We start from the raw sequence: 26,680 nt of genomic DNA, 5'->3' as shown, positions 1-26,680 counted from the left end.
ATGCGTATATATTTGTGTACCTATCAGAGTGGATTTCCTTTTCAGAATTTTGCCAGACGACATCATTTTTGTTGCCGTGGGTTCTTTTTCTCTGTGTTTGTCTGTCTGTTTGTCTGTCCGCCTGCCTGTCTCTTTCTCTGTCTGTCTGTCTCTATATCTATTTATCTATCTACCTCGTCCTCTCTCTGTGTCTCTCTTCTTTCGATTTGCAATCTAAACAATAAGGAGAAAGAAATCAAAATACATTTCATAATAAGTTGTACTATCCTGCATGATTTAAAAAAAAAAAGTATTATGGCATAAATCTTAGAAATTCCCAAGTCAACACAGGTTAGCATTACTCGCGGCTTCTGGGCATTAACATACCATACGTAATTTGTTTATGTCAGTATGAAGCACTGAGACTGCGATCAGCTGATGTCTTTATCAAACACTAAACTAAGTTTTTGTCCTGATAACATGATAGCGTGTTACTTGTTGTTTGCACCACTTCATCAGAGGCAATGGCCTATACTTGACTGAATTCTCTCTTTCACAAATCAAACACACACAAATCAAACAAACAAAAAAACACAGAGTGAAAATGATATATTTCTCTCTCGGGAGTCACACACACGGACGTAGCATTTTAGTCTGTTGTGTTCAAGATAGGAATCACTGAATAAAATAAGTTTGGGGAGAATGGGGTGGAGGTGAATGTGTATGTGTGTTTCCTTTTTTATGAGTGGAAACATGTGTTTATATGATAAAGACAGTGGTTGCTTCTTAATGCATGGTTGTCTTCCGAGTATTTAAAAGTGTATGTTCACATATTTGTTAAAATATTCTGATTTGAGCATACCCACTGTACCTGCGATTCTTAAAGAATTTCTAATAAATTGGACGAGGGTTTCTTATTCTGGAATCAGTGTGTCTTAATATATGTGATAAAATGAAACATATCTCTTTTGTCGCGTCCACGAATGTGATATTTTCATTAGACAAAATACCACTGAAAAGTTTATAACAACAAAATGATAATTCTCTTATAGTGTGTCTTAGTTGGAAATAGCGTTTCTTAGTTTATATTTAAAATGCATGTTATAATTTCTTTTATGTGTTATAAATCAAGCTGCTACGTTTTTATCTCTTTCACGTCTTAATTCAACCTTTTCGCATTAAAGTTAAATTTTTGCCATGTTCATATATCATATGTTATACTGACTTCGGGATTAGAGACTGTGTGGTGTGAGTGACGAGCCTTTGAATGCACATGTTTCAAATCGGATTAATAAAGATGTATTGTATTGTAAAAGAAGAATAAGAAGGAAGAATACCAGCAACTCTTTTATCAGTTTCAAGAAGCAATCAGATGCTCTTGTACTGACAAGAGAAGCTGGTGGTAGTGGTGGTGGGGTTTGGGAGGAGGGGGGCTGAGCATTATCCTTCTCCATCTCCGTTCTGAGTAACGATTCCTCGATTCCTCAAGCTATCAGCCCATCCTGCGTCACTGAGGCGATCGTGGAAAATCACTCCATCCAACTCGGCAGAAACTTTGCTGGAGCACGTTAATGTGGTTCACGGTGCCATCAGCAGTGATCCCAGGGGCAGTGTGAGTGCCAAAGCTTGTTGAAGTGACCAGACACCTTTTTCTGGGAGACATCTTTGGCTGTGCCGGCCTTCTTCGCTGCACGTGCCTGCACATTCAGATATGCCTTCAGGCAGCTGCACATCATGTGCCTGCGCAATCACACACGCACACACACACGCACACACACACACACGCACACGCACGCACGCACGCACGCACGCACACACACACACACACACACACATTGCATAGGCTCCTACATATGCACATACACGCGGAAAAAAACAGCAACTAAACTAAACAAAATAAACAAAAAACAAAAAACAACCCCCCAAAAAAAACAAAATCAAAACAAAACAAAACAAAAAACAAAAAACAACAACAAAAAAACAAGAACAAAACAAAAAAAACCCACGTGCAATCAGTTTCTGCGTGAAGGAGCCGACAGACCATGGAGCCAGGGCTTGTCAATGAACACAGGCTGGTGGGTGGCAATATTCTGCTACTGTTGTTTTGGCTCTTGGGCACTGGGCTGAAGATACATCATACTGCTAGAGAGACCATGCATTTCTCCGTCTCTGTCTGTCTGTCTGACTGTCTGTCTGTCTCTCTGTGTATCTGTATCTGTGTTTGTCTATCTCTCTGACTCTCTGTATCTGTCCCCATTTATGTGTCTCTCTACATGTCTCTCCATTTGCCTGTGCCTTTCTCTAGCTCTCTCTCTCTCTCTCTCTCTCTCTCTCTCTCTCTCTCTCTCTCTCTCTCTCTCACACACACACACACACACACACGAAATTTTTTCTTGCCAAATGTTTATTTCTTCGCACAGTCTACTTTTCCTGAGAGATTGAGAAAAAAGAAAGAAAGAGAAAGAGAAAAAGATAAATAGTAAAAGAGAGAAAGGGAGGGTGGGGGGTCCTAGGAAAGCAACACCCCTCATATCGTCCTTCTCCCAGGAACACGGTCCACATCACTGACACACTGTCATCAGCACCTCCAGTCTCCTTCAATCAGAAGCTAAAAAATGAGATTCAAACAATGCCAGCCAAATAAAGCAGATAAAGAAGCAAGCAGATATTTTGCTTCGGGCTTTCATCCTCGCTTCTTTTTTGATGGGTATCAGAATGATATCATCCCGGTTTTAAAAAAGTTTACCCCAGCTGTGTGGCAGGTCTTGAAATTCCCATTGCTCTCACCCTCCTCGTTCCGCCCCTCCCCCCCCCCCCACCCCAACATCATCACCCCCAGCTCCCACACTGGCGTCCCGTTCCCCCCTCAATCCCTCCCTCCCTCAACCCCTCCCCACCACCAACCCCACACCTCCCCCCCCCCACACACACACACTTTCCCCTTCAGTGTGTGCCCTGGTGGAGGGAAGTGATCAGAAAGCGATATTCCTGTTTGATTGATGGGAGTGTGGCTGGCTTTCTGTGCCCCGAGACAAGTTTCCCAGGGACTAACGGTCAGCTTTCCTCTGTGGGAACACCAGTACCAGCCTGGTCCCTGCTGGATTTCTGGCTTTTGATGACATGGGTAGTTCAGTACTTACATGATAGGTATCTCATTTAGGAAAAACTGTTGGTTATTTTATTGATTAATTCATTGTCACATTTATGTAGTTCTCCATAAAAACAATATCCTGGTTTCGTTTTGTGGGAAGATTTGTTCTTGTGTCGAAATATCACTTTATAGCAAATCACGGTGCTGGTCCAAAATGGAAAATGAAAGTGAAAAAAACAAAACAAAAAAACAAGCACCACCAACAACAAAATAATAGAAGACTGTTTATCATTCGTTAATGAAAAATAAGATTAACTTTGTATTCTGAGTATCATGAGGGATTGATTCACCAGTTGAGGATGAAGACATGACTGAGTTTTCAAAACCCTTCCTCCTATTGCTGAAACCAGTAACCGCTAACTGTGACATATTCAACCGCTAACTGTGACCTATTCAGCCGCTAACTGTGACCTATTCAGCCGCTAACTGCGACCTATTTTAACCGCTAACTGTGACCTATTTAAGCGCTGTGACCTATTTTTACTGCTAACGGGGACCTTTTAAACCACTGTGATCTATTTTAACGCTAACTGTGACCTGTTTAACAGCTAACTGTGACCTATTTAACACCACTGTGTGAACATCCTCTGTCCATCGCTCAGACCAATTTCCCATTTCTGTGATCCACCCAGAATCATCTCCACTTGTCGACAGTAAAATACACACACACACAGACATGGAATCTGGAATCTCAGCTACTTTTACGGTCCACCCCATCCCTTCGTTGTGTTTAACTATCACCCCAACTTGCCCCCCAGCCCCCACCCCCGTCCCCCATCGTCCTACCACTTCTTCTTCCCCCTCACCCTCTCCTTATTCTCAGCCCTCGACAAAACTGGTCGAAACCCAATCTTCTTGCTCGATTACCGCGGGAGACCTGAAGTAGCTACCTATTTCTCGACACGTTTGTCAGACTCTGACAGCGTGCTATATTTCCTGGCCTGATTGTCAGCACCTCTTATCCTTCCTCTCGTTTACAGGCCCACGGGCCACTCAGGGCCATTTCAGAGTAAAAAATCTATTCCAGTGAAAAATTTCCAGTAAGAAATAATAGAAAAAGCATCCACAAAACTGTGTCAAAACTAACTGAAAACTACTGAAAACGGGTGTGGGACGGGGGTCGGGTGCGAGGGGGATGGGGGGGCGGGGGGGTCGGGGGTGGGCGGGGGTGTGTGTGGGGGGAGTGGGTGGTGGTGGAATTGGATACAGTTATACTTAAACTCACCACAGGAATAAAACAAAAATATGATAGTATGATAGATTGTACATACTGTGGAACAATGTATTAGATACGTCTGTACTGTGCAACCAAAACAACCAACGGGTGACTGATTAGCACACACACACACACACACACACACACACACACACACACACACACACACACACACACACACACACACACACACACACACACACACACACACACACACACACACACACGGAGATGATTTAGTTATGGCCATAGCCCAACAAAAACAGGGGACGATAACAGAATTTAACATACATCACAATAACTATGTAACCACAGCAGTTAGGATACAAGTGTCTCTCTCAGCTGAAGTGCGTTGTATGAATACAGTGCTAAACTGCACTCACATCTTCATCATTTGATGGAATCAACAAACGTAGTTGAAATGAACATGGGTATTTGTTTCTTGCTGTTTGTTTTTTTTGGGGGGGGGGGGGGGGGGATAAATTTAACACGAAGGTCTGTAAGGGCAGGATATTTCAAAACGAAATGAACTTCATCCCAGCTGGATTCATCACTCAAATGGCACAATAATTCTGATGATTTACGGTTTTATGACTTTATCGATATACCTTAAGATTAGAAATACCAAATCTGAATCTGGTGAGAATAAGCTGCAGGTGTCTCACAAAAAATCATGGCTTTACTGTGTAATTAAAACATAAATTCATGCCAAACATTTCACTTGGCGTGTTTTCCCACTCTTGCTACCTTTAAGAAAAGATCATTTTTTATCATGTTGGTTCAAGCAACTGACCATTCTCTCATTTTCTTTTATCAGGACATTGGCTGAATAATCATTACGAAAATCATTTTATCTCATCCATCTGTTCCACATTCCTGCATTCCACACACACACACACACACACATGCACACACACACACTCACACCCCCCATCCCACCCCCCAGCTATGTGAGGTCAGAGCAGCCAGCTATGTGTGGTCAGAGCAGCCAGCTATGTGTGGCTATGTGTGGTCAGAGCAGCCATCTATGTGTGGCTATGTGTGGTCAGAGCAGCCATCTATGTGTGGCTATGTGTGGTCAGAGCAGCCAGCTATGTGAGGACAGAGCAGCCAGCTATGTGTGGCTATGTGTGGACAGAGCAGCCAGCTATGTGTGGCTATGTGAGGACAGAGCAGCCAGCTATGTGTAGACAGAGCAGCTAGCTATGTGTGGACAGAGCAGCCAGCTATGTGTGGCTATGTGAGGACAGAGCAGCCAGCTATGTGTGGACAGAACAGCCAGCTATGTGAGGTTATGTGTGGTCAGAGCAGCCAGCTATGTGTGGACAGAGCAGCCATCTATGTGTGGCTATGTGTGGTCAGAGCAGCCAGCTATGTGTGGTCAGAGCAGCCAGCTATGTGTGGACAGAGCAGCCAGCTATGTGTGGACAGAGCAGCCAGCTATGTGTGGACAGAGCAGCCAGCTATGTGTGGCTATGTGTGGACAGAGCAGCCAGCTATGTGTGGCTATGTGTGGACAGAGCAGCCAGCTATGTGTGGACAGAGCAGCCAGCTATGTGAGGACAGAGCAGCCAGCTATGTGTGGACAGAGCAGCCAGCTATGTGAGGACAGAGCAGCCAGCTATGTGTGGCTATGTGTGGACAGAGCAGCCAGCTATGTGTGGCTATGTGTGGACAGAGCAGCCAGCTATGTGTGGCTATGTGTGGTCAGAGCAGCCAGCTATGTGAGGACAGAGCAGCCAGCTATGTGTGGACAGAGCAGCCAGCTATGTGTGGCTATGTGTGGACAGAGCAGCCAGCTATGTGTGGCTATGTGTGGACAGAGCAGCCAGCTATGTGTGGCTATGTGTGGACAGAGCAGCCAGCTATGTGTGGCTATGTGTGGACAGAGCAGCCAGCTATGTGTGGCTATGTTTGGTCAGAGCAGCCATCTATATGTGGCTATGTGTGGACAGAACAGCCAGCTATGTGTGGACAGAGCAGCCAGCTATGTGTGGCTATGTGTGGACAGAACAGCCAGCTATGTGTGGACAGAGCAGCCAGCTATGTGTGGCTATGTGTGGACAGAACAGCCAGCTATGTGTGGACAGAGCAGCCAGCTATGTGAGGACAGAACAGCCAGCTATGTGTGGCTATGTGTGGACAGAACAGCCAGCTATGTGTGGACAGAGCAGCCAGCTATGTGAGGACAGAGCAGCCAGCTATGTGTGGCTATGTGTGGACAGAACAGCCAGCTATGTGTGGCTATGTGAGGACAGAGCAGCCAGCTATGTGAGGACAGAACAGCCAGCTATGTGAGGACAGAACAGCCAGCTATGTGTGGCTATGTGTGGACAGAACAGCCAGCTATGTGTGGACAGAACAGCCAGCTATGTGAGGACAGAACAGCCAGCTATGTGTGGCGATGTGAGGACAGAACAGCCAGCCATGTGAGGTCAGGACGGAGTGGCCGATGAACGAGTTCACATCCCATTCCGTCTCATTCAACAAAAATCAAAACACATGGGACAAACTAAATATACTGAACAACCCACGACCCTTTCAGGACAGGGGCAGTAAAGAAAACTGCCGAAGTTTACATACACAAGCACACTTATGGGGACACAGTTATGAGGATATACTGCCTGGAAAAAAAGAGGATTTTTTTTCATCGCGAATGTTTTATGGACGAAGTAAAGAAATTCCACCGGGAATTTTGTGGATGGTATGGCTACAAGTGAATAAGATTCAAATGACATGTATAACATGAACACAATCTGTTTTAAATAAGATTCAAATGATGCATGTATAACATGAACACAATCTGTTTTTAAACAACGACAGAATATCATGGTCGATAATATGCAGACTGCATTGAATTCTTGAAGAACACAGCCAGAGTTTCAAATTGCTTTTTACCAATGCTGTTAATGTGTTTTGTATGTATGCGAGACACACACACACACACACACACACACACACACACACACACTCTCTGAGTATGTGCATACATGCATACATGCACACACACACACGCACAAACACAAACACAAACACATACACACGCGCGCGCGCAAAATTGGACCCAAGAAAATGGAAGAAGCGAAAGTCAATATTGAATCTATCACCAATATACAAGAATGCAAACACAAGAGAGAACATAAAATCAGAATCTATGGGCTAAGAATATGGATTTCCTCTCGAAGTGGTTTTTCATCATGATTAAAAACAAACACTCCTCCTCCTCCTCTCCCCCCCCCCTCCTCCTCCTCCCCCTCCTCCACCTCCTTCTTCTTCTTGGGAGAAAGATGGTGGAATGGTAAAGATGCCAATGCAGTGTCCGTGAGGGTCTGGGTTCGAATCCCTGTCTCGCCCTTTCTCCCACGTTTGATTGGAAAATCAAACTGTGCTTCGAGAAGAGAAGATATACCGAGGTCCCGTGTGCAGCACGCACTAGGCGCACTATGTAAAAGAACCCATGTCATCATGAGTCATGTCCTCTGGCACAATTTTGTAGAAGAAACCCACTCTGATTGGTACACACCAATATAATTAATTAGTATATATGCGTGCACTCAAGGCCTGATTAGCGCCTTGGGTTTTTGTGCTGGTCAGGCATCTTCCTAGCAGATGTGGCGTAGCGTGTATGGATTTGTCCAAACGCATTAACACCTCCTTGAGAAACTGAAACTGTAACTTCCTATTCTTCCCCTCTCTTCTTACTCGTCTCTCCCTTCTCTCTCTCTCTCATCCTCTTTCCCCCTTCCCTCTCTCTCTCACCCTCTCTCTCTTCTAACAGCTGATTTTATGCACAACACGGAGTGTTAACGAACACTGTTTGTAGAGAAACATTCTTTCTGGGTACTTTTGAGAGAGACAAAGGGAGAGACAGAGACAGAGACAGAGATACTTTAATGTCATTGGCCATGAGGTCCTTATGACATGGGTGAATGTGCCAACATTTTTGCATCGCATAACGAAACGTTAGAATACACGAATGGATATGGTGATAGCAAATATTGATATAAAACAAGATTCTTTCCTTCAAGAAAAATGGTAGAATCCAACAGGTTACCCCAACACGTTAACAATTCCGTTCATTCATCATCAGTGAAACTGATTCCACCAATTATTACAGAAAAAAGTCAAATCTATCTAACCACGCAGTTTGTAGGTGTTTGTTGTGATATTTGTATAATCTTGAAAGCTTCTGATATATATTTATCTCCTTGTGATCTGATGTTAACATGCTGATGAAATCCTTTCTTTTAGAGAGAGAGAGAGAGAGAGAGAGAGAGAGAGAGAGAGAGAGAGAGAGGGCAGAGACAGAAAAATAGAGACATGCAGAGTGATATACTGATAATAATGTAATTACCTATACATTTGTATATTTTGTAGAATATATCGGACAGTGTGTTAATCATTAAGTGGAGTGTGCAAACTATTTGGAGAAGAGCATAAATCATTTACATTCATCGACATTTCAAGAACCCAGCAGTTCTGTCAATATCTCGACGGTGATTGTTTCGTCAATCTGAATTCATTTTGCAACACGAGCTCAGTGCACATCACACGGAAGGCGGGGAACTTGCTATACGTTCCCACGGCCCGTAACTGCCATTTCCCAGCTTGACAAAACTGCAGTGTCATATCTGTACAAGCACACGCAGACCAACGTGTAAGCATGTCCGCATAAACATTCGCTCCGTCGTTGAAATCAGCAATGCCTAATGCAGTATATCGGAAATCACTCTTTCCTATTATGATGACCAACGCGTTGTTGAACATTATCGATACATACTCATCCAGAATTCCGCTGACCTAATGCAATCACTTCCGCGTTACTGAACATATCGACAACTAATCAGACATCACAACCGCTGTAACCTAATCCCATGGCAATGCTGATTACTCTCTTCCCTCCTCCTTTCTCCTTCTCCTGCTCCCCCCTCCTCCTTCCCTGCTCGCCCTGCCCCTCTCATCCTCAACCCTCAACGAATAGTGGAGACCTAATCTTCCTGCTAGATGAACGGCGAATGAAGCCAGTTACCCAGTCCTCCACACCTTGGCCACAGGATGCCGGCACCACTGACATCGCCCACTTCCCAGCAGGAAAGAAGGAGGGTGGTGTGCAGCAAACCGTGAAATGAGGACGGGTGACTGGTGGACAGTTCTGGGTCCAGTGGACACCAGGCTGGGTGGAGGATGGGGGCATGTCCTGGAAACACGGTCCTGGGTGTCTGTGGAAGGAATGAAACACAGAGGCAGGGTCTGCAAACACCACACGTACATGGGTGAAGAAATGTCGTTACGTTATTTCGTAAACCACTTAAATGATCCGTGGATCTTTAAACCACATTTACTACCACTGACAAGATTGCTGATAAAATGTGAAAGATGAAGATAGGTGTAGTTCAATTCATCACCACTGACAAGATTGCTGACAAAATGTGAAAGATGAAGATAGGTGTAGTTCAATTCATCACCACTGAAAAGATTGCTGACAAAATGTGAAAGACGAAGATAGGTGCAGTTCAATTCATCACCACTGACAATATTGCTGACAAAATGTGAAAAATGAAGATAGGTGTAGTTCAGTTCATCACCACTGACAATATTGGCTGACAAAATGTGAAAGATGAAGATAGGTGTAGTTCAATTCATCACCACTGACAATATTGCTGACAAAATGTGAAAGATGAAGATAGGTGTAGTTCAATTCATCACCACTGACAAGATTGCTGACAAAATGTGAAAGACGAAGATAGGTGCAGTTCAATTCATCACCACTGACAATATTGCTGACAAAATGTGAAAGATGAAGATAGGTGTAGTTCAATTCATCACCACTGACAATATTGCTGACAAAATGTGAAAGATGAAGATAGGTGTAGTTCAATTCATCACCACTGACAATATTGCTGACAAAATGTGAAAGATGAAGATAGGTGTAGTTCCATCCATCAGGTCATGCAAGCAAGCTTCTTTATGGGAGAACTCATACTTAAACGATTTAATATCGCAATGTAAACAGACACTTTCACTAAATCGAAGGGAAACGAGGCAAAACAAAAATAACAAAGAAAATAACAAAAACAAACAAGCAAACAAACAAAAGTATAAACATCGATTTAAGTGTGAGCAATACTGAGAGGCACCACTTCCACTTCTCCCGACCGCTTCAGATAAAACAAGACAACTTATATGAAATTAGACAACTAGTTAAGTTTTACCCATTCACCCATTTACTAATCTATCTATCTATCTATCTATCTATCTATCTATCTATCTATCTATCTATGCATGTTGTCTATCTATCTATTATCAACTTCAACAGGATCAATGCATAGTTTTGGTTTTCGATAATATTCAAGCATTATAATTTATTTTATTTCTCGAAGACCGTTGAAGACACAAAAAAGCCAACGCTGTCGATTGAAATGTCCTAGATGAACAGGTAAGCATGACAAAGGGTGATGAAGGGAATCATTGACTACTGCCTGACAGGGCTGACTGTCTGCCTCCTGTGGCAGCTCCTGTTGGTGGTGCTCCAGCCTGGTCTGTCCCCCTCGTGTGTTTGCTACATTCTGTTCCCTCCTTGCAATGACACCTCCATGCTCACTGGTGTTGTTAGCTACATTCTGTTCCCTCCTTGCAATGACACCTCCATGCTCACTGGTGTTGTTAGCTACATTCTGTTCCCTCCTTGCAATGACACCTCCATGCTCACTGGTGTTGTTAGCTACATTGTGTTCCTTCCTTGCAATGAGACCTCCATGCTCACTGGTGTTGCTAGATACATTCTGTTCATTCCTTGAAATGACATCTCCATGGTCACTGGTGTTGCTAGCTACATTGTGTTCCTTCCTTGCAATGACACCTCCATGGTCACTGGTGTTGATAGCTACATTCTGTTCCTTCCTTGCAATGACACCTCCATGGTCACTGGTGTTGATAGCTACATTCTGATCCTTGCAATGACACCTCCATGGTCACTGGTGTTGTTAACAAGCTACATTGTGTTCCTTCCTTGCAATGAGACCTCCATGGTCACTGGTGTTGTTAGCTACATTGTGTTCCTTCCTTGCAATGAGACCTCCATGGTCACTGGTGTTGTTAGCTACATTATGTTTCCTCCTTCCAATGACACCTCCATGGTCACTGGTGTTGTTAGCTACATTCTGTTCCTTGCAATGACACCTCCATGGTGACTGGTGTTGTTAGCTACATTCTGTTCCTTCCTTGCAATGACACCTCCATGCTCACTGGCGTTGTTAGCTACATTCTGTTCCCTCCTTGCAATGACATCTCCATGGTCACTGATGTTGTTAGCTACATTCTGTTCCTTCCTTGCAATGACATCTCCACGCTCACTGGTGTTGTTAGCTACATTCTGCTCCCTCCTTGCAATGACACCTCCATGCTCACTGGTGTTGTTAGCTACATTCTGTTCCTTCCTTGCAATGACATCTCCATGCTCAATGGTGTTGTTAGCTACATTCTGTTCCCTCCTTGCAATGACACCTCCATGCTCACTGGCGTTGTTAGCTACATTCTGTTCCTTGCAATGACACCTCCATGCTTACTGGTGTTGCTAGCTACATTCTGTTCCTTGCAATGACACGTCCATGGTCACTGGTGTTGCTAGCTACATTCTGTTCCTTGCAATGATACGTCCACTACCACTGGGCCAAATGACATGTGTCCGTGTTTGTGCACGGCTGCAGCAGTTCATCGGTAGCTCGCAGTAAAATAGATGCATTTGCAAATTCAGGAAAAACAAATCTGGGTGTCGCTGCACTGCAGTGACGTGCTGTCACACAGATAAATCTGTTGTGACAAAAAGTGATACAACGCAATACTATACAATACTGTTTGACTTTTTGTGAGTAGATTTTGTAAGCGTATCTCAAACAGATCTTAGGTTGCAACAACAACAGCAAAAACAATGAAAATAAAAAGAAGAACCCACTTGGATATCATTTTCTCATTCGATATGTTGATTTTGTAGCACGCACACCATGTATTGTACACGCCACTGGTCGAATATAAGCCGGACCGCAAGCAATGGTGTGGACGTTTCTGGGAATAAAGACATTTATTTCCGAGTATGAGTCTTCCCTCTGAAAACTGACAAATTCGGGGACTGGAGACACTGGGAAAATGGATGTGAATATTTTGCTGAAATGAAAACAGACGGGTCCATCAAGGGTGTCAAGTATGTGTCAGCGTACCTTTCTTCACTGCGCTAAACCCGGTGAGCAGAACATCAACTTGTGGGGTGCTCTGGGGCGACTGAGGATAGGGGGCGCTGCGACTCCACTGAGGTATGTGGATACAGGGGGACGGGGAACTCCACAGGGGTACGTGGATACAGGAGGGGGTACTCCACAGAGGTATGTGGATACAGGAGGAGGGGGAACTCCACAGAGGTATGTGGATACAGGAGGAGGGGGAGGGGGAACTCCACAGAGGTATGTGGATACAGGAGGAGGGGGAACTCCACAGAGGTATGTGGATACAGGAGGAGGGTGAACTGCACAGAGGTATGTAGATACAGGAGGAGGGGGAACTCCACAGAGGTATGTAGATACAGGAGGAGGGGGAACTCCACAGAGGTATGTGGATACAGGAGGAGGGGGAACTGCACAGAGGTATGTGGATACAGGAGGAGGGGGAACTGCACAGAGGTATGTGGATACAGGAGGAGGGGGAACTCCATAGAGGTATGTGGATACAGGAGGAGGAACTCCATAGAGGTAAGTGGATACATGAGGGGAAACTCCATAGAGGTATGTGGATACAGGAGGGGGAACTCCATAGAGGTATGTGGATACAGGAGGGGGAACTCCACAGAGGTATGTGGATACAGGAGGGGGAACTCCACAGAGGTATGTGGATACAGGAGGGGGAACTCCACAGAGGTATGTAGATACAGGAGGGGGAACTCCACAGAGGTATGTGGATACAGGAGGGGGAACTCCACAGAGGTATGTGGATACAGGAGGGGGAACTCCACAGAGGTATGTAGATACAGGAGGGGGAACTCCATAGAGGTATGTGGATACAGGAGGAGGGGGAACTCCACAGAGGTATGTGGATACAGGAGGGGGATCTCTACAGAGGTATGTGGATACAGGAGGGGGAACTCCACAGAGGTATGTTGATACAGGAGGAGGGGGAACTCCACAGAGGTATGTGGATACAGGAGGAGGGGGAACTCCACAGAGGTATGTGGATACAGGAGGGGGAACTCCACAGAGGTATGTGGATACAGGAGGAGGGGGAGGGGGAACTCCACAGAGGTATGTGGATACAGGAGGAGGGGGAACTCCACAGAGGTATGTGGATACAGGAGGAGGGTGAACTGCACAGAGGTATGTAGATACAGGAGGAGGGGGAACTCCACAGAGGTATGTAGATACAGGAGGAGGGGGAACTCCACAGAGGTATGTGGATACAGGAGGAGGGGGAACTGCACAGAGGTATGTGGATACAGGAGGAGGGGGAACTGCACAGAGGTATGTGGATACAGAAGGAGGGGGAACTGCACAGAGGTATGTGGATACAGGAGGAGGGGGAACTGCACAGAGGTATGTGAATACAGGAGGAGGGGGAACTCCATAGAGGTATGTGGATACAGGAGGAGGAACTCCATAGAGGTATGTGGATACATGAGGGGAAACTCCATAGAGGTATGTGGATACAGGAGGGGGAACTCCATAGAGGTATGTGGATACAGGAGGGGGAACTCCACAGAGGTATGTGGATACAGGAGGGGGAACTCCACAGAGGTATGTGGATACAGGAGGGGGAACTCCACAGAGGTATGTAGATACAGGAGGGGGAACTCCACAGAGGTATGTGGATACAGGAGGGGGAACTCCACAGAGGTATGTGGATACAGGAGGGGGAACTCCACAGAGGTATGTAGATACAGGAGGGGGAACTCCATAGAGGTATGTGGATACAGGAGGAGGGGGAACTCCACAGAGGTATGTAGATACAGGAGGGGGAACTCTACAGAGGTATGTGGATACAGGAGGGGGAACTCCACAGAGGTATGTGGATACAGGAGGAGGGGGAACTCCACAGAGGTATGTGGATACAGGAGGAGGGGGAACTCCACAGAGGTATGTGGATACAGGAGGGGGAACTCCACAGAGGTATGTGGATACAGGAGGGGGAACTCCACAGAGGTATGTGGATACAGGAGGGGGAACTCCATAGAGGTATGTGGATACAGGGGGAGGGGGAACTCCACAGAGGTATGTGGATACAGGAGGAGGGGGAACTCCACAGAGGTATGTGGATACAGGGGGAGGGGGAACTCCACAGAGATATGTAGATACAGGGAGAGGGGGAACTCCACAGAGGTATGTGGATACAGGAGGAGGGGGAACTCCACAGAGGTATGTGGATACAGGGGGAGGGGGAACTCCACAGAGATATGTGGATACAGGGAGAGGGGGAACTCGACAGAGGTATGTGGATACAGGAGGAGGGGGAACTCCATAGAGGTATGTGGATACAGGAGGAGGGGGAACTCCACAGAGGTATGTGGATACAGGAGGAGGGGGAACTGCATAGAGGTATGTGGATACAGGAGGAGGGGGAACTGCACAGAGGTACGTGGATACAGGAGGAAGGGGAAGGGGGACTCCACAGAGGTATGTGGATACAGGAGGAGGGGGAGTACTCCATAGAGGTATGTGGATACAGGAGGAGGGGAGGACTCCATAGAGGTATGTGGATACAGGGGGAGGGGGAGGGGGGGCGGCGGAAAGGAGAAGGGACAGAGGAGACTGTGATGGAGGACTGTGGAACGAAAGGCAGTTCCCAGCCGGTAAGACGAACAGAAGCCGACATTGTGCCGACTTTGTCCAGACAGCCGGATAATTCCCTACGTAGTCTGCCTGCATACAGCTGGTCAATGGAAGTAATTTCAGCCATCTCGTCTCCAAGTATGGAAACAATTCCCTCGTTGTCGTTCCAAACATAGCCTAAAGAGTTTTGTTCTATATCAATTGATTGTCCAAGTCTTGTTTTGTCTGAGACATATGGGGGGTTTGGGGGGAGGTGGGGCGTGGGACGGGGGGTCGGTGTAGCCGGATATGTGACTTTGCTGTGAGTGATGACGGTGGGGTTAGAGAAGAAGTGATGGGATCAGAAGAAAAGATGATGTTTCCAGGGTCCACCAAACACATGAAAGGAGCATTTCTTTCTGCTGTGTGGCCTGCCCAAGTATTTCCAAACAGCTCAAATGAATAATGAAGCCGGAACAGGCACTGCAAAATGAGATGACCCAACTCAAAATGAAACTGGAACCCAACAAGGGAGGGGAGGACGACGTTTTCACAACTCGAAATCACCTCCACCTTCTCGTTGGATCTTTCACAGTCATCCATTGTTTTGGGAGGCTTCGAAGCACAGCAGGATACAATACTAATTAATGAAAATCCGTGCATTTGATGTAATATAATACAAACCGATGAATGAAACATGTACCGTATTCTTTACCCAGTGAATATTAAAGACGGTTATGTCAAAGACCTTAACACAAAGCTGAGGTATCAATCCAAATGGCTGAGTAATGTGAACACACAGGGCGTTTTGTTTACCAACTCCACCCAAAGCACCAACAAATCGGCCCCCAGTTCAGATGACGTGCTCTCCGGCACCCGAGCGAGGTATCAGTGGAAGGTTCGGGACTGACTACTCTCTTCATTACAGTAATTAGTGTTAATCAGCCAACGGTCCACTGAGCCACTGTCGACTCATGTGATTGAACTCATGTACTCGACCACCACGGATTACATTACTGAGGTCAAGGTCACCAGGGAATCGTCACACGTACCATGGCATCTGTTGCACTGAATCAGCCCCCTTCACCATTCCACCCGCTACCCGGTATCTTTACCACATACCCTCTACCCGACATTGTTGTTCTGGTTGTTTTCAGTCCACCCGCTACCCGGTGTCTCTACTACATACCCTCTACCCGACATTGCTGTTCTGGTTGTTTTCAGCCCAGCCGACTGCACTGGCCCATATCAGGACTGTCAAACCACACAAATACTCAACCGTGTCAACACTAAGCTTTAATCTTAAAAAAAAAAGATAAACAAAGAAAAACAAAAACAAACAAACAAACAAAAACACTAAAACAAACCCACAAAACACAGTTCATGATACAGTATCCCAACCATTTAACTCCTCGTGGCAAATAAGACAAAGCCATGCTGAGGACGCCAACAATTCCGCTTAATTTATCATCCCCATATTACAAAAAATCATAAAAAGGGGGAAAAAAAACAACACTTCAAAGCCAAACAAAAAATACCAAATAGGCAAATAACACTGCAGAATGGGCCTTTAGTGCCCACCCCAGTGTTTACATTTCACTACCTAATCACCAGAGCAAAAGAGCACAGATAGTACATCACAGACTGTGGAAAAGAGACAAAAGTATCAAGGCTTGCTTGAAAAAAAGAAAGGGACTGGGAAGGAAGAAAAAGGAGACAACAGTGAAGGAAGAAAAAGGCAGAAACAAAGAGAGTGATAGAAAAGAGGACATTTCTCGCACAGAATTTCCAGAAGGCGGGGATACTATTTATACTGAAAGACCCCCGGCATCCCCACAGGGGACTGCTACCCGACATTGACGGGTACAACTTTGAATGAAATAAAGATATTACATCATAATTATTTCATCCAGCCATTCCAACATGGAGCATGTCGCTATGCTCCTCAGCATGCTGCCCCACTGCTAAAGCAATGCGCTAAGGTGCCCTGGGATGCAAACAGTCTGCAAGCACGGCATTGTATACAGTGGGTGAGCACAGAGCAACACAGTGCATTGTATACAGTGGTGAACACAAAGCAACACAGTGCATTGTATACAGTGGGTGAACACAAAGCAACACAGTACATTGTATACAGTGGTAAGCACAAAGCAACACAGTGCATTGTATACAGTGGGTGAGCACAGAGCAACACAGTGCATTGTATACAGTGGGTGAGCACAAAACAACACAGTGTATTGTATACAGTGGGTGAGCACAGAGCAGCACAGTGCAATGAATACAGTGGGTGAGCACAGAGCAACACAGTGCATTGTATACAGTGGTGAGCACAGAGCATTACAGTGCATTGTATACAGTGGGTGAACACAAAGCAACACAGTGCATTGTATACAGTGGGTGAGCACAGAGCAACATAGTGCATTGTATACAGTGGGTGAGCACAGAGCATTACAGTGCATTGTATACAGTGGGTGAACACAAAGCAGCACAGTGCATTGTATACAGTGGGTGAGCACAGAGCATTACAGTGCATTGTATACAGTGGGTGAACACAGAGCAACATAGTGCATTGTATACAGTGGGTGAGCACAGAGCAACACAGTGCATTGTATACAGGGGGTGAACACAAAGCAACACAGTGTATTGTATACAGTGGGTGAGCACAGAGCAACACAGTGCATTGCTATACAGTGGGTGAGCTCAAAGCAACACAGTGCATTGAATACAGTTGGTGAACACAAAGCAACACAATGCCAGTCAACCAGGCCGATCCTCTGCAGCTGTCAGGTCAGGAGAAGACAACTGAACAAAACGCATACACCACTTCATTGATAGTTTCCCCAGTCTCCATTCTATGCAATTGCAAGAAGAGATGCTGTCCCCTTTTAAGTCTGCTCATTCTCTCCCAAGCCTGAATTAACCGCAGGGGTCAATGGAAGTAATTTTATCAGTCTCCACGTCTGGCCACAAATACCCGCTTGTCAAACGAAGCGCGGCGCGTGCGAGTTGATAACATGTGGTCTATTTGAGACTTCCTCAGGGGCCAACAGCAAGGCTCTCAGGCTGTCTGGGGACTAAGGCGCCCATCGTGGGTGTATGGAATCGGTGATAAGATTATTTCCACGACAAGGAACTTAACATCACAGGAAAAATCGGCTTCAGACAGCTCGCGGGACTGTGCTTTTTGGTAGATAGTGGGACCACTGATGTTTAGGATAGGATAGAGTGGGATTGGATAGGACAGGATAGGATATGACATGGCAGGGTAGAGTAGGGCAGGGTAGGGTAGGACAGGACAGGGTAGGGTAGAATAGGGCAATACGGGATATGATAGGAAATAGCAGGATAGGGTAGATTAGGATATGGCAGGATAGGATAGGATATGGCAGGATAGGGTAGATTAGGATATGGCAGGATAGGATAGGATATGTCAGGATAGGGTAGATTAGGATATGGCAGGATAGGATATATTAGGATATGACAGGATAGGATAGGATATGTCAGGATAGGGTAGATTAGGTATGTCAGGATAGGGCAGATTAGGATATGGCAGAATAAGATAGGATAGGATGTGTCAGGATAGGGTAGATTAGGATATGTCAGGATAGGATAGGGCAGGACAGGACAGGATAGTGCAGGACAGGACAGGATAGGGTAGGATATGGCAGGATTGGATAGGATAGGATAGGGCAGGACAGGAAAGGGCAGGGCAGGAATGGATATAATACTATACAATGGAAACAAAACAATACGATACAATTCAAACCCGTTACAAAAACGACCTACTTTTCAAACTATCGACCGAAAAAAAGACGGTAGCGGGCATTCTCCAGACAGACTGTCAAGTCCCTCGTTGTCTGCTGTACACTGAACCGGTCAATGACAATACTCTCGTCCATCTCATCTCCTCCTAGTCTGGACACAAATCCCCCGTTGTCAATAGAAGCTGAGAGTGGAGAGGTTTACAGCTTCCTGAAGCTCCACATCACGCCTTGTTTGAAGAGCTGAGCACACGGACCAGGGACAGTCCTGTCACTGCTAACGTTGGGTTTGAAGAAGAAAGAACGGGACGAGGCCAGAAAGCATTAGGTTTTCCGGACTTCACCAGACACAAGAATGGAACAAACCAGTCCCTTGTATAATCAATTCCAGTCAGCATCCGCCTCCCTCCTCTCAGAGCCTTACCATTCAGATGAAACCAACTGGTGAAGTGCGGCAAAAGGAAATTTCCCGCTCAGAAAACACGAGTCCTGCAGGAAAAACTTTGTACAACAGCCATTTATATTCTGCTTGTTGTCTGGTCTTTCACTGTCTTTCACTGGTCTGAGAAGGTAACACAATACAGTGTGACGACACGCAAAGCAATGGTAAAGAAGAAACAGTGGATACTGGATGCAGTGCAATACAAACTGACAAAAGCATTACTCTTACAAAGCACTGCCACAGTACCTGGTCCCGCTACCTGGTTAGTTTGGTCGTGGGGTTGCTGCACTGCTCAACGCATCACCAACATCTCCATTTCTGGCGGTCGTGGTATAGGGCCGGAGTTTTGGCTAAGTTCCTCACTGTCCACTCAGTGATGTTTTGTCTGCCCACTGAAAATATAAAATAAGTTGAATCTATACTGTGTATGTCATCCAGCAGATTATGCAAAACACGATGCGATGGTACACAAACGAACACAGTATATGACAATGCAACACTTACACATGTACCTCATATATCATTCAGCAAATGCAAATCCAGTCTGAAGTCTGAAAATGCAACATGACACCATAGATCTCAACACAACACACAGCAACATCACAGTGCAGTCAGACAACATACTGCAGCACAGTACAACCACAGGCAACATCACAGTGCAGTCAAACAACACAATGCAACACAGTACAACCACAAACAACATCACAGTGCAGTCAGACAACACAATGCAACACAGTACAACCACAAACAACATCACAGTGCAGTCAGACAACACAATGCAGCACAGTACAACCACAAACAACATCACAGTGCAGTCAGACAACACAATGCAACACAGTACAACCACAAACAACATCACAGTGCAGTCAAACAACACAATGCAACACAGTACAACCACAAACAACATCACAGTGCAGTCAAACAACACAATGCAACACAGTTGAACCACAAACGACATCACAGTGCAGTCAGACAACACAATGCAACACAGTACAATCACAAACAACATCACAGTGCAGTCAAACAACACAATGCAACACAGTACAATCACAAATAACATTACAGTGCAGTCAGACAACACAATCCAGCACAGTACAACCACAAACAACATCACAGTGCAGTCAGACAACATCACAGTGCAGTCAAACAACACATCCAGCACAGTACAACCACAAACAACATCACAGTGCAGTCAGACAACACAATGCAACACAGTACAACCACAAACAACATCACAGTGCAGTCAGACAACATCACAGTGCAGTCAGACAACACACTGCAGCACAGTTACAACCACACCCAAATCAGGACGATCCAGCAGACTGCAATCCAGCAGTGTCGTATCGACTGACGCGGTCAATGGAAACAATCTTGTCAATCGCTGCGTCTGGCCAGACAACGTAGTTGTCAAACTAATCATGATGCCCGCGAGTTGATAGCGTGCCGGAGGAACTTTCTGAGTTAGGTTCATGTTTGAGGACTCACCGGGACAACCTACAAGGCTCTGAGACCTGGGGACTAGTGCGCCTTTTGTGTTTTTTTTTTAAATGAGTTATATGATTATTTCCACAATAGGGAACTTGATATCGCATGAATTACTGGCTTCAGGCAACTCGAGGGACCATTGATGTGGACTTTTATAGTGGGTTTGTGTACTCAGTGTGTGTGTGTGTGTGTGTGTGTGTGTGTGTGTGTGTGTGTGTGTGTGTGTGTGTGATTCACCCTTTCTGTTTGTTGTTGTTGTTCTGCCTGTCTTCTGTGTGGGTGTACTGCCATGATCACATCTCGAGCAGCAGGTCTCAAATAGCCAGACTCTGTGCTACGTGTGGTATGTTGAGGTCAGTTTATAGAATGGATGTATCGCTTGAATTTATCAGAAAGCCGGGCATAAAACACGAACGAGGTGGTGGTTAGCGTGGCGTGGGGATGACCGCCACACGTTCTGCCTAGTTCACCTATTTTGTCCTGACAGTCGTTTTGTCAGAGGACAGGATTCATGGCCGTGATGTCAACGTGTGGCATTCCCCTACCTTACGGACAGACAGAGGTGTGACGTGAGGAAAACGTGTGGGATTCACTTACCTTACGGACAGACAGAGGTGTGACGTAGTGACAACGTGTGGGATTCCCCTACCTTACAGACAGACTGAGATGTGACGTGGTGACAATGTGTGGGATTTCCCTGCCTTACAGACAGACTGAGGTGTGATGTGGTGACAACATGTGGGATTTCCCTACCTTACAGACAGACTGAGGTGTGACGTGGTGACAACGTGTGGGATTTCCCTACCTTACAGACAGACTGAGGTGTGATGTAGTGACAACATGTGGGATTTCCCTACCTTACAGACAGACTGAGGTGTGACGTAGTGACAACGTGTGGGATTCCCCTACCTTTGAGACAGACAGAGGTGTGACGTGGTGACAACGTGTGGGATTCACCTACCTTATGGACAGACAGAGGTGTGACGTAGTGACAACGTGTGGGATTCCCCTACCTTACAGACAGACTGAGGTGTGACGTGGTGACAACGTGTGGGATTTCCCTACCTTACAGACAGACTGAGGTGTGACGTGGTGACAACGTGTGGGATTTCCCTACCTTACAGACAGACTGAGGTGTGACGTGGTGACAACATGTTGGATTCCCCTACCTTACAGACAGACAGAGGTGTGACGTGGTGACTACACAGAGATGCAACATCATTGGTATTCCCGGATATTTTCAAAAGGTTGGCATGCTGTAGAGCGATGTGACATGGTGAGAGCTTGTTGCAGACTCATCAGCAGGAGTGTCGTGGTAAAACGCCCCCTTAGGAAGCGGTGGCCCCGTGGTAAAACGCCCCCTTAAGAAGCGGTGGCCCCGTGGTAAAACGCCCCCTTAGGAAGCGGTGGACTCATAGTAAAACGCCCCCTTAGGAAGCGGTGGCCCCGTGGTAAAACGCCCCCTTAGGAAGCGGTGGAACCGTGGTAAAACGCCCCCTTAGGAAGCCAGTGTCCTCGAGTTCGAGTCCTATACACAGAACGGATTTTTTCTGCCCCCTCCACCAGGCCTTGAAGGGTGGTCTGGGCCTTGAAGGGTGGTCTGAGCCTTGAAGGGTAGTCTGAGCCTTGAAGGGTGGTCTTGAAGGGTGGTCTGAGCCTTGAAGGGTGGTCTGAGCCTTGAGCCTTGAAGGGTGGTCTGAGCCTTGAAGGGTGGTCTAGGCCTTGAAGGGTGATCTAGGCCTTGAATGGTGGTCTGAGCCTTTAAGGGTGGTCTAGGCCTTGAAGGGTGGTCTGAGCCTTGAAGGGTGGTCTGGACCCTGAAGGGTGCCTTGAAGGGTGGTCTAGGCCTTGAAGGGTGGTCTGAGCCTTGAAGGGTGGTCTAGGCCTTGAAGGGTGCCTTGAAGGGTGGTCTGGGCCCTGAAGGGCAGCTTGAGCCTTGAAGGGCGGTCTTGGCCTTGAAGGGCGGTCTGAGCCTTGAAGGGCGGTCTAAGCCTTGAAGGGTGGTCCAGTCTCGGCCTTGAAGGGCGGCCTGAGCCTTGAAGGGCGGTCTGAGCCTTGAAGGGTGATCTGGTCTAGGCCTTGAAAGGTGGTCTAGGCCTGGAAAGGTGGTCTGAGCCTTGAAGGGTGATCTGAGCCTTGACGGGCGGCAACAAAATGGCTGGCCCTAGCAAATTCTGCGGGGAATTTCCAATTTGATAGTGAAACAAATGCACTGGCAGGTATTAAAGTTTCGGTAGCACTGTATAGTGGTCATAATTATGATCTTTCTCCAGGCATCTGACAGATACAATACATTGTATTGTGTCGTATCTTATCGTATCGTATCTCAATACTATACATTGCGATACAACCCGACACAACACAACACAACACAACACAACGCAGCGTAGCGCAAGGCAAAGTAACGCAACACATCACACCACACCACACCACACCACAACACAACACACCACACCAGACCACAACACACCACAACACACCACAACATAACACACCACAACACACCCACCACACCACACCACACCATAACACACCACACCACAACACACCACACCACAACACAATACACCACACCATACCACAACATAACACACCACAACACAACACACCATACCATACCACAACATAACACATCACACCACAACATAACACAACACACCACACCACAACACAATACATCACATCACAACACAACACAACGCAACACACCACAACCTAACACAACACAACACAACACAACAACACAACGCAGCAGAACGGCAGGTACATCATATGTCCCACAAATCCTCCCGGCTGTATCACACGGCGCCGGACCCTACGGCCAGATTCTGGTCACAGGCTGACCGCCCATTCCCCGCACACACTGTCCGCATAAAGCCCGGTGATCAATGGAAATAATCACATCCATCTCCCCGCCGCCGCACACACGGCCCATCGGCAAACACTGCACGAGGCTAAGGGAGTAATTGCATCTCGGAACGTCCCCGCTGTGTCCTCCTTGTGTCCCCCCAGGGACATAACTGACTGCACTTCACTTGCCTGGGCCCGTCCTGTGGGCGGAGTTGTCAGTTCTTGATGTGGGGAGCAACTGATGATATTTTGGGAAGACAAGGAATAGCAAATCACGAGAATAACTCACTTTTTTGCGAAAACACGGCATTGGGACGGTGTTAGAAGGGTGTTCGTGTCTCTGTGGATGCAGGGCATAACTGACTTTAGCTAACGTTGGGCACTATGTCAGTGTTAGAAGGGTGTTTGTGTCTTTTTGGGTGCAGGGCATAACTGATTTTAGGCAACGTAGGACACTATGACAGTGTTAGAAGGGTGTTCGTGTTCCTGTGAGTGCAGGGAATAACTGACTTTAGCCAACGTAGGACACAATGACAGTGCTAAAGGGGTGTTTGTGTCTCTGTGGGTGCAGGGCATAGCTGATTTTAGCCAACGTAGGGCACTATGACAGTGCTAAAGGTGTGTTTCTGGGTGCAGGGAATAACTGACTTTAGCCAACGTAGGGCAATACGACAGTGCTAAAGGGGTGATCGTTTCTCTGGGTGCAGGGAATAACTGACTTTAGCCAACGTAGGGCACTATGACAGTGCTAAAAGTGTGTTTGTGTCTCTGCGGGTGCAGAAAATAACAAGACTTTACCCAACGTAGGGCGCTATGGCAGTGCTAAAGGGGTGTTCATGTCTCTGGGTGCATCAACACAACTTGTCAGTGACAGGCGACGTTCTCTGCACGAACTGCACAATGTCGGCATCAACAGAACGTGTCAGTGAAGTGATCTCAGCCGTCCCCCACCCTCAGCAGAAAGCACATCATTGCTGAACGAAGCACGGAGCTTCCAAGCTTTCGGAATCGGGGTACCTCCCACGTGGCCTCTAATCGGAGACATCTTCAGGGTCCCGTGCCCGTGGCTTTGGGAGTACCCCGGGCCTGTGCCATGGGAGGTGAAGGCGGAGGGCAAGCAGCAGAGTTCTGCCAAGTCATGGAACATGCTGCAACACAGGAGTGGCAGACTTCAGTCAGCAGAAAATGGAGGCGGTGTCATTGATGCTTTTATCATTAGGGGACCTTCACACACACACACATACACACACCTCTCTCTCTCTCTCTCTCTCTCTCTCTATATATATATATATATATATATATCACATTCTCTCTCTCTCTCTCTCTCTCTCTCTCTCTATATATATATATATATCACATTCGCGCGGGCGCGAACGCGTACTCACAGTTATATGCCTTTTTCTTTCCTGCATACACATTGCTGGAGAGCAAACAAAAGTATCACTGACGTAATAAATACTCAGACACAATGTGACACAGAATTTGCTCGAATTTGAAAGGTGATTGTATGCAAGTATTTTTTAAATATCATTTCATAATTATGGTGTGCGTGCATGTGCACGTGCGAGCGCGCGCGTTTTTGTGTGCACTCTTACGTGTATAATTAACTATGCGTGTGCATGTGTGTGTGTGTGTGTGTGTGTGTGTGTGTGTGTGTGTGTGTGTGTGTGTAATTAATTGCGTACGTGCATGTGTGTGTGTGTGTGTGTGTGTGTGTGTGTGTTGATGTGTGTGTCCCAGGCCTGGCCCTGGCGGTGGGCATGATCCTGTACATCTCGGCAGTGAACGACGAGGTGGGGTACCGCACCAGCACCATGCAGGAGGAGGGGGGCTTCAGCTACCAGTACGGATGGTCCTTCTTCACCGCAGGTGTCGGCTTCCTCATCTCAGAGATGGCGGCCGTGGTGGGCGTCACGGTCTTCCTGCAGCGCTACGAGAAGGTGGAGAAGATGGTGGAGATCGTGCCGGGTCTGGAGGAGAAGGTGGACCCCGAGCTGCTCTACCACGCCCAGTGTGGCGTCAAGAATCCCGTAGTGTGCTCGTGAAACGTGACGTGGTGTGCTTGTAAAACGTGACGTCCTTACCACGCCCAGTGTGACGTAATGAACCACTTGGTGTGCTTTTGAAACGTGACGAGGACGTCCTTACCACGCTTAGTGTGACGTCATGAACCACGTGGTGTGCTCGTGAAACGTGACAATTCCTTACCACGCTTAGTGTGACGTCATGAACCACGTGGTCTGCTCGTGAAACGTGACAAGTCCTTCCCACACCCAGTGTGACGTCATGGGCGTCCTTACCACGCTCAGTGTGACGTCATGAACCACGTGGTGTGCTCGTGAAACGTGACGAGGACGTCCTTACCACGCTCAGTGTGACGTCATGAACCACGTGGTGTGCTCTTGAAACGTGACGAGGACGTCCTTACCACGCTTAGTGTAACGTCATGAACCACGTGGTGTGTTCGTGAAACATGACATGGACGTCCTTACCACGCTCAGTGTGACGTCATGAACCACGTGGTGTGCTCGTGAAACGTGACACGGAAGTTTTTTGTCTTTTGGTGCGTGATGTGTTATTAACTTCGTTCTTCTGTCAGTGAAGGATTGGTTGTTGAACTCAAGCACCCCGTGGTCTGCTCGTGAAACGTGAGAAGGAAGTCCTTGTCCTGTGGCGTGTGGTGTGTTATCAACTTCCTTTCCTCTGTCACTGAAGTAGTGGTTGTTGAACTCCGTGTGGCGTCAGGAACCACGTGATCTGCTTGTAATACTGTAAAATAAATAGGTTTCACTTTTCCGACGTCTGGTTGAAAAGAAAAGAAAAAAAACTTTCAGCATGTGTGTTAGAAGTTGCCATTCTACCAGTGAGTGAAAAATAGGTTGTTTTACTCAGTGTGGTGTCAAGAACCTGTGGTATGCGCGTTAACCGAGAGAAAATAATCTCTTGTCGGGGGAGCTGGTGTTTGTTTGAGAGAAAGAAAATGTTAGGTATTGTGTAGGAGCTTCCATTGTT

General features: G+C 46.6%; 1 protein-coding gene across 1 annotated transcript in view; it reads left to right on the top strand.

The window, feature by feature from the left end:
- LOC143298411 (voltage-dependent calcium channel gamma-5 subunit-like) overlaps positions 1 to 26,010 on the top strand; it is a 32,356-nt gene extending 6,346 nt beyond the window's left edge. Inside the window, exons 4-5 of the mRNA XM_076611610.1 lie at positions 25,409 to 25,698; positions 25,978 to 26,010. Coding sequence (XP_076467725.1) covers positions 25,409 to 25,698; positions 25,978 to 26,010 — 323 coding nt within the window. The remainder of the gene's footprint in view (positions 1 to 25,408; positions 25,699 to 25,977) is intronic.
- Positions 26,011 to 26,680: the final 670 nt, after the last annotated feature.

Source organism: Babylonia areolata, chromosome 1 (assembly GCF_041734735.1).
Source record: "Babylonia areolata isolate BAREFJ2019XMU chromosome 1, ASM4173473v1, whole genome shotgun sequence".
Taxonomy (NCBI): domain Eukaryota; kingdom Metazoa; phylum Mollusca; class Gastropoda; order Neogastropoda; family Buccinidae; genus Babylonia; species Babylonia areolata.
This window is presented reverse-complemented; position numbering and strand designations above follow the sequence as displayed.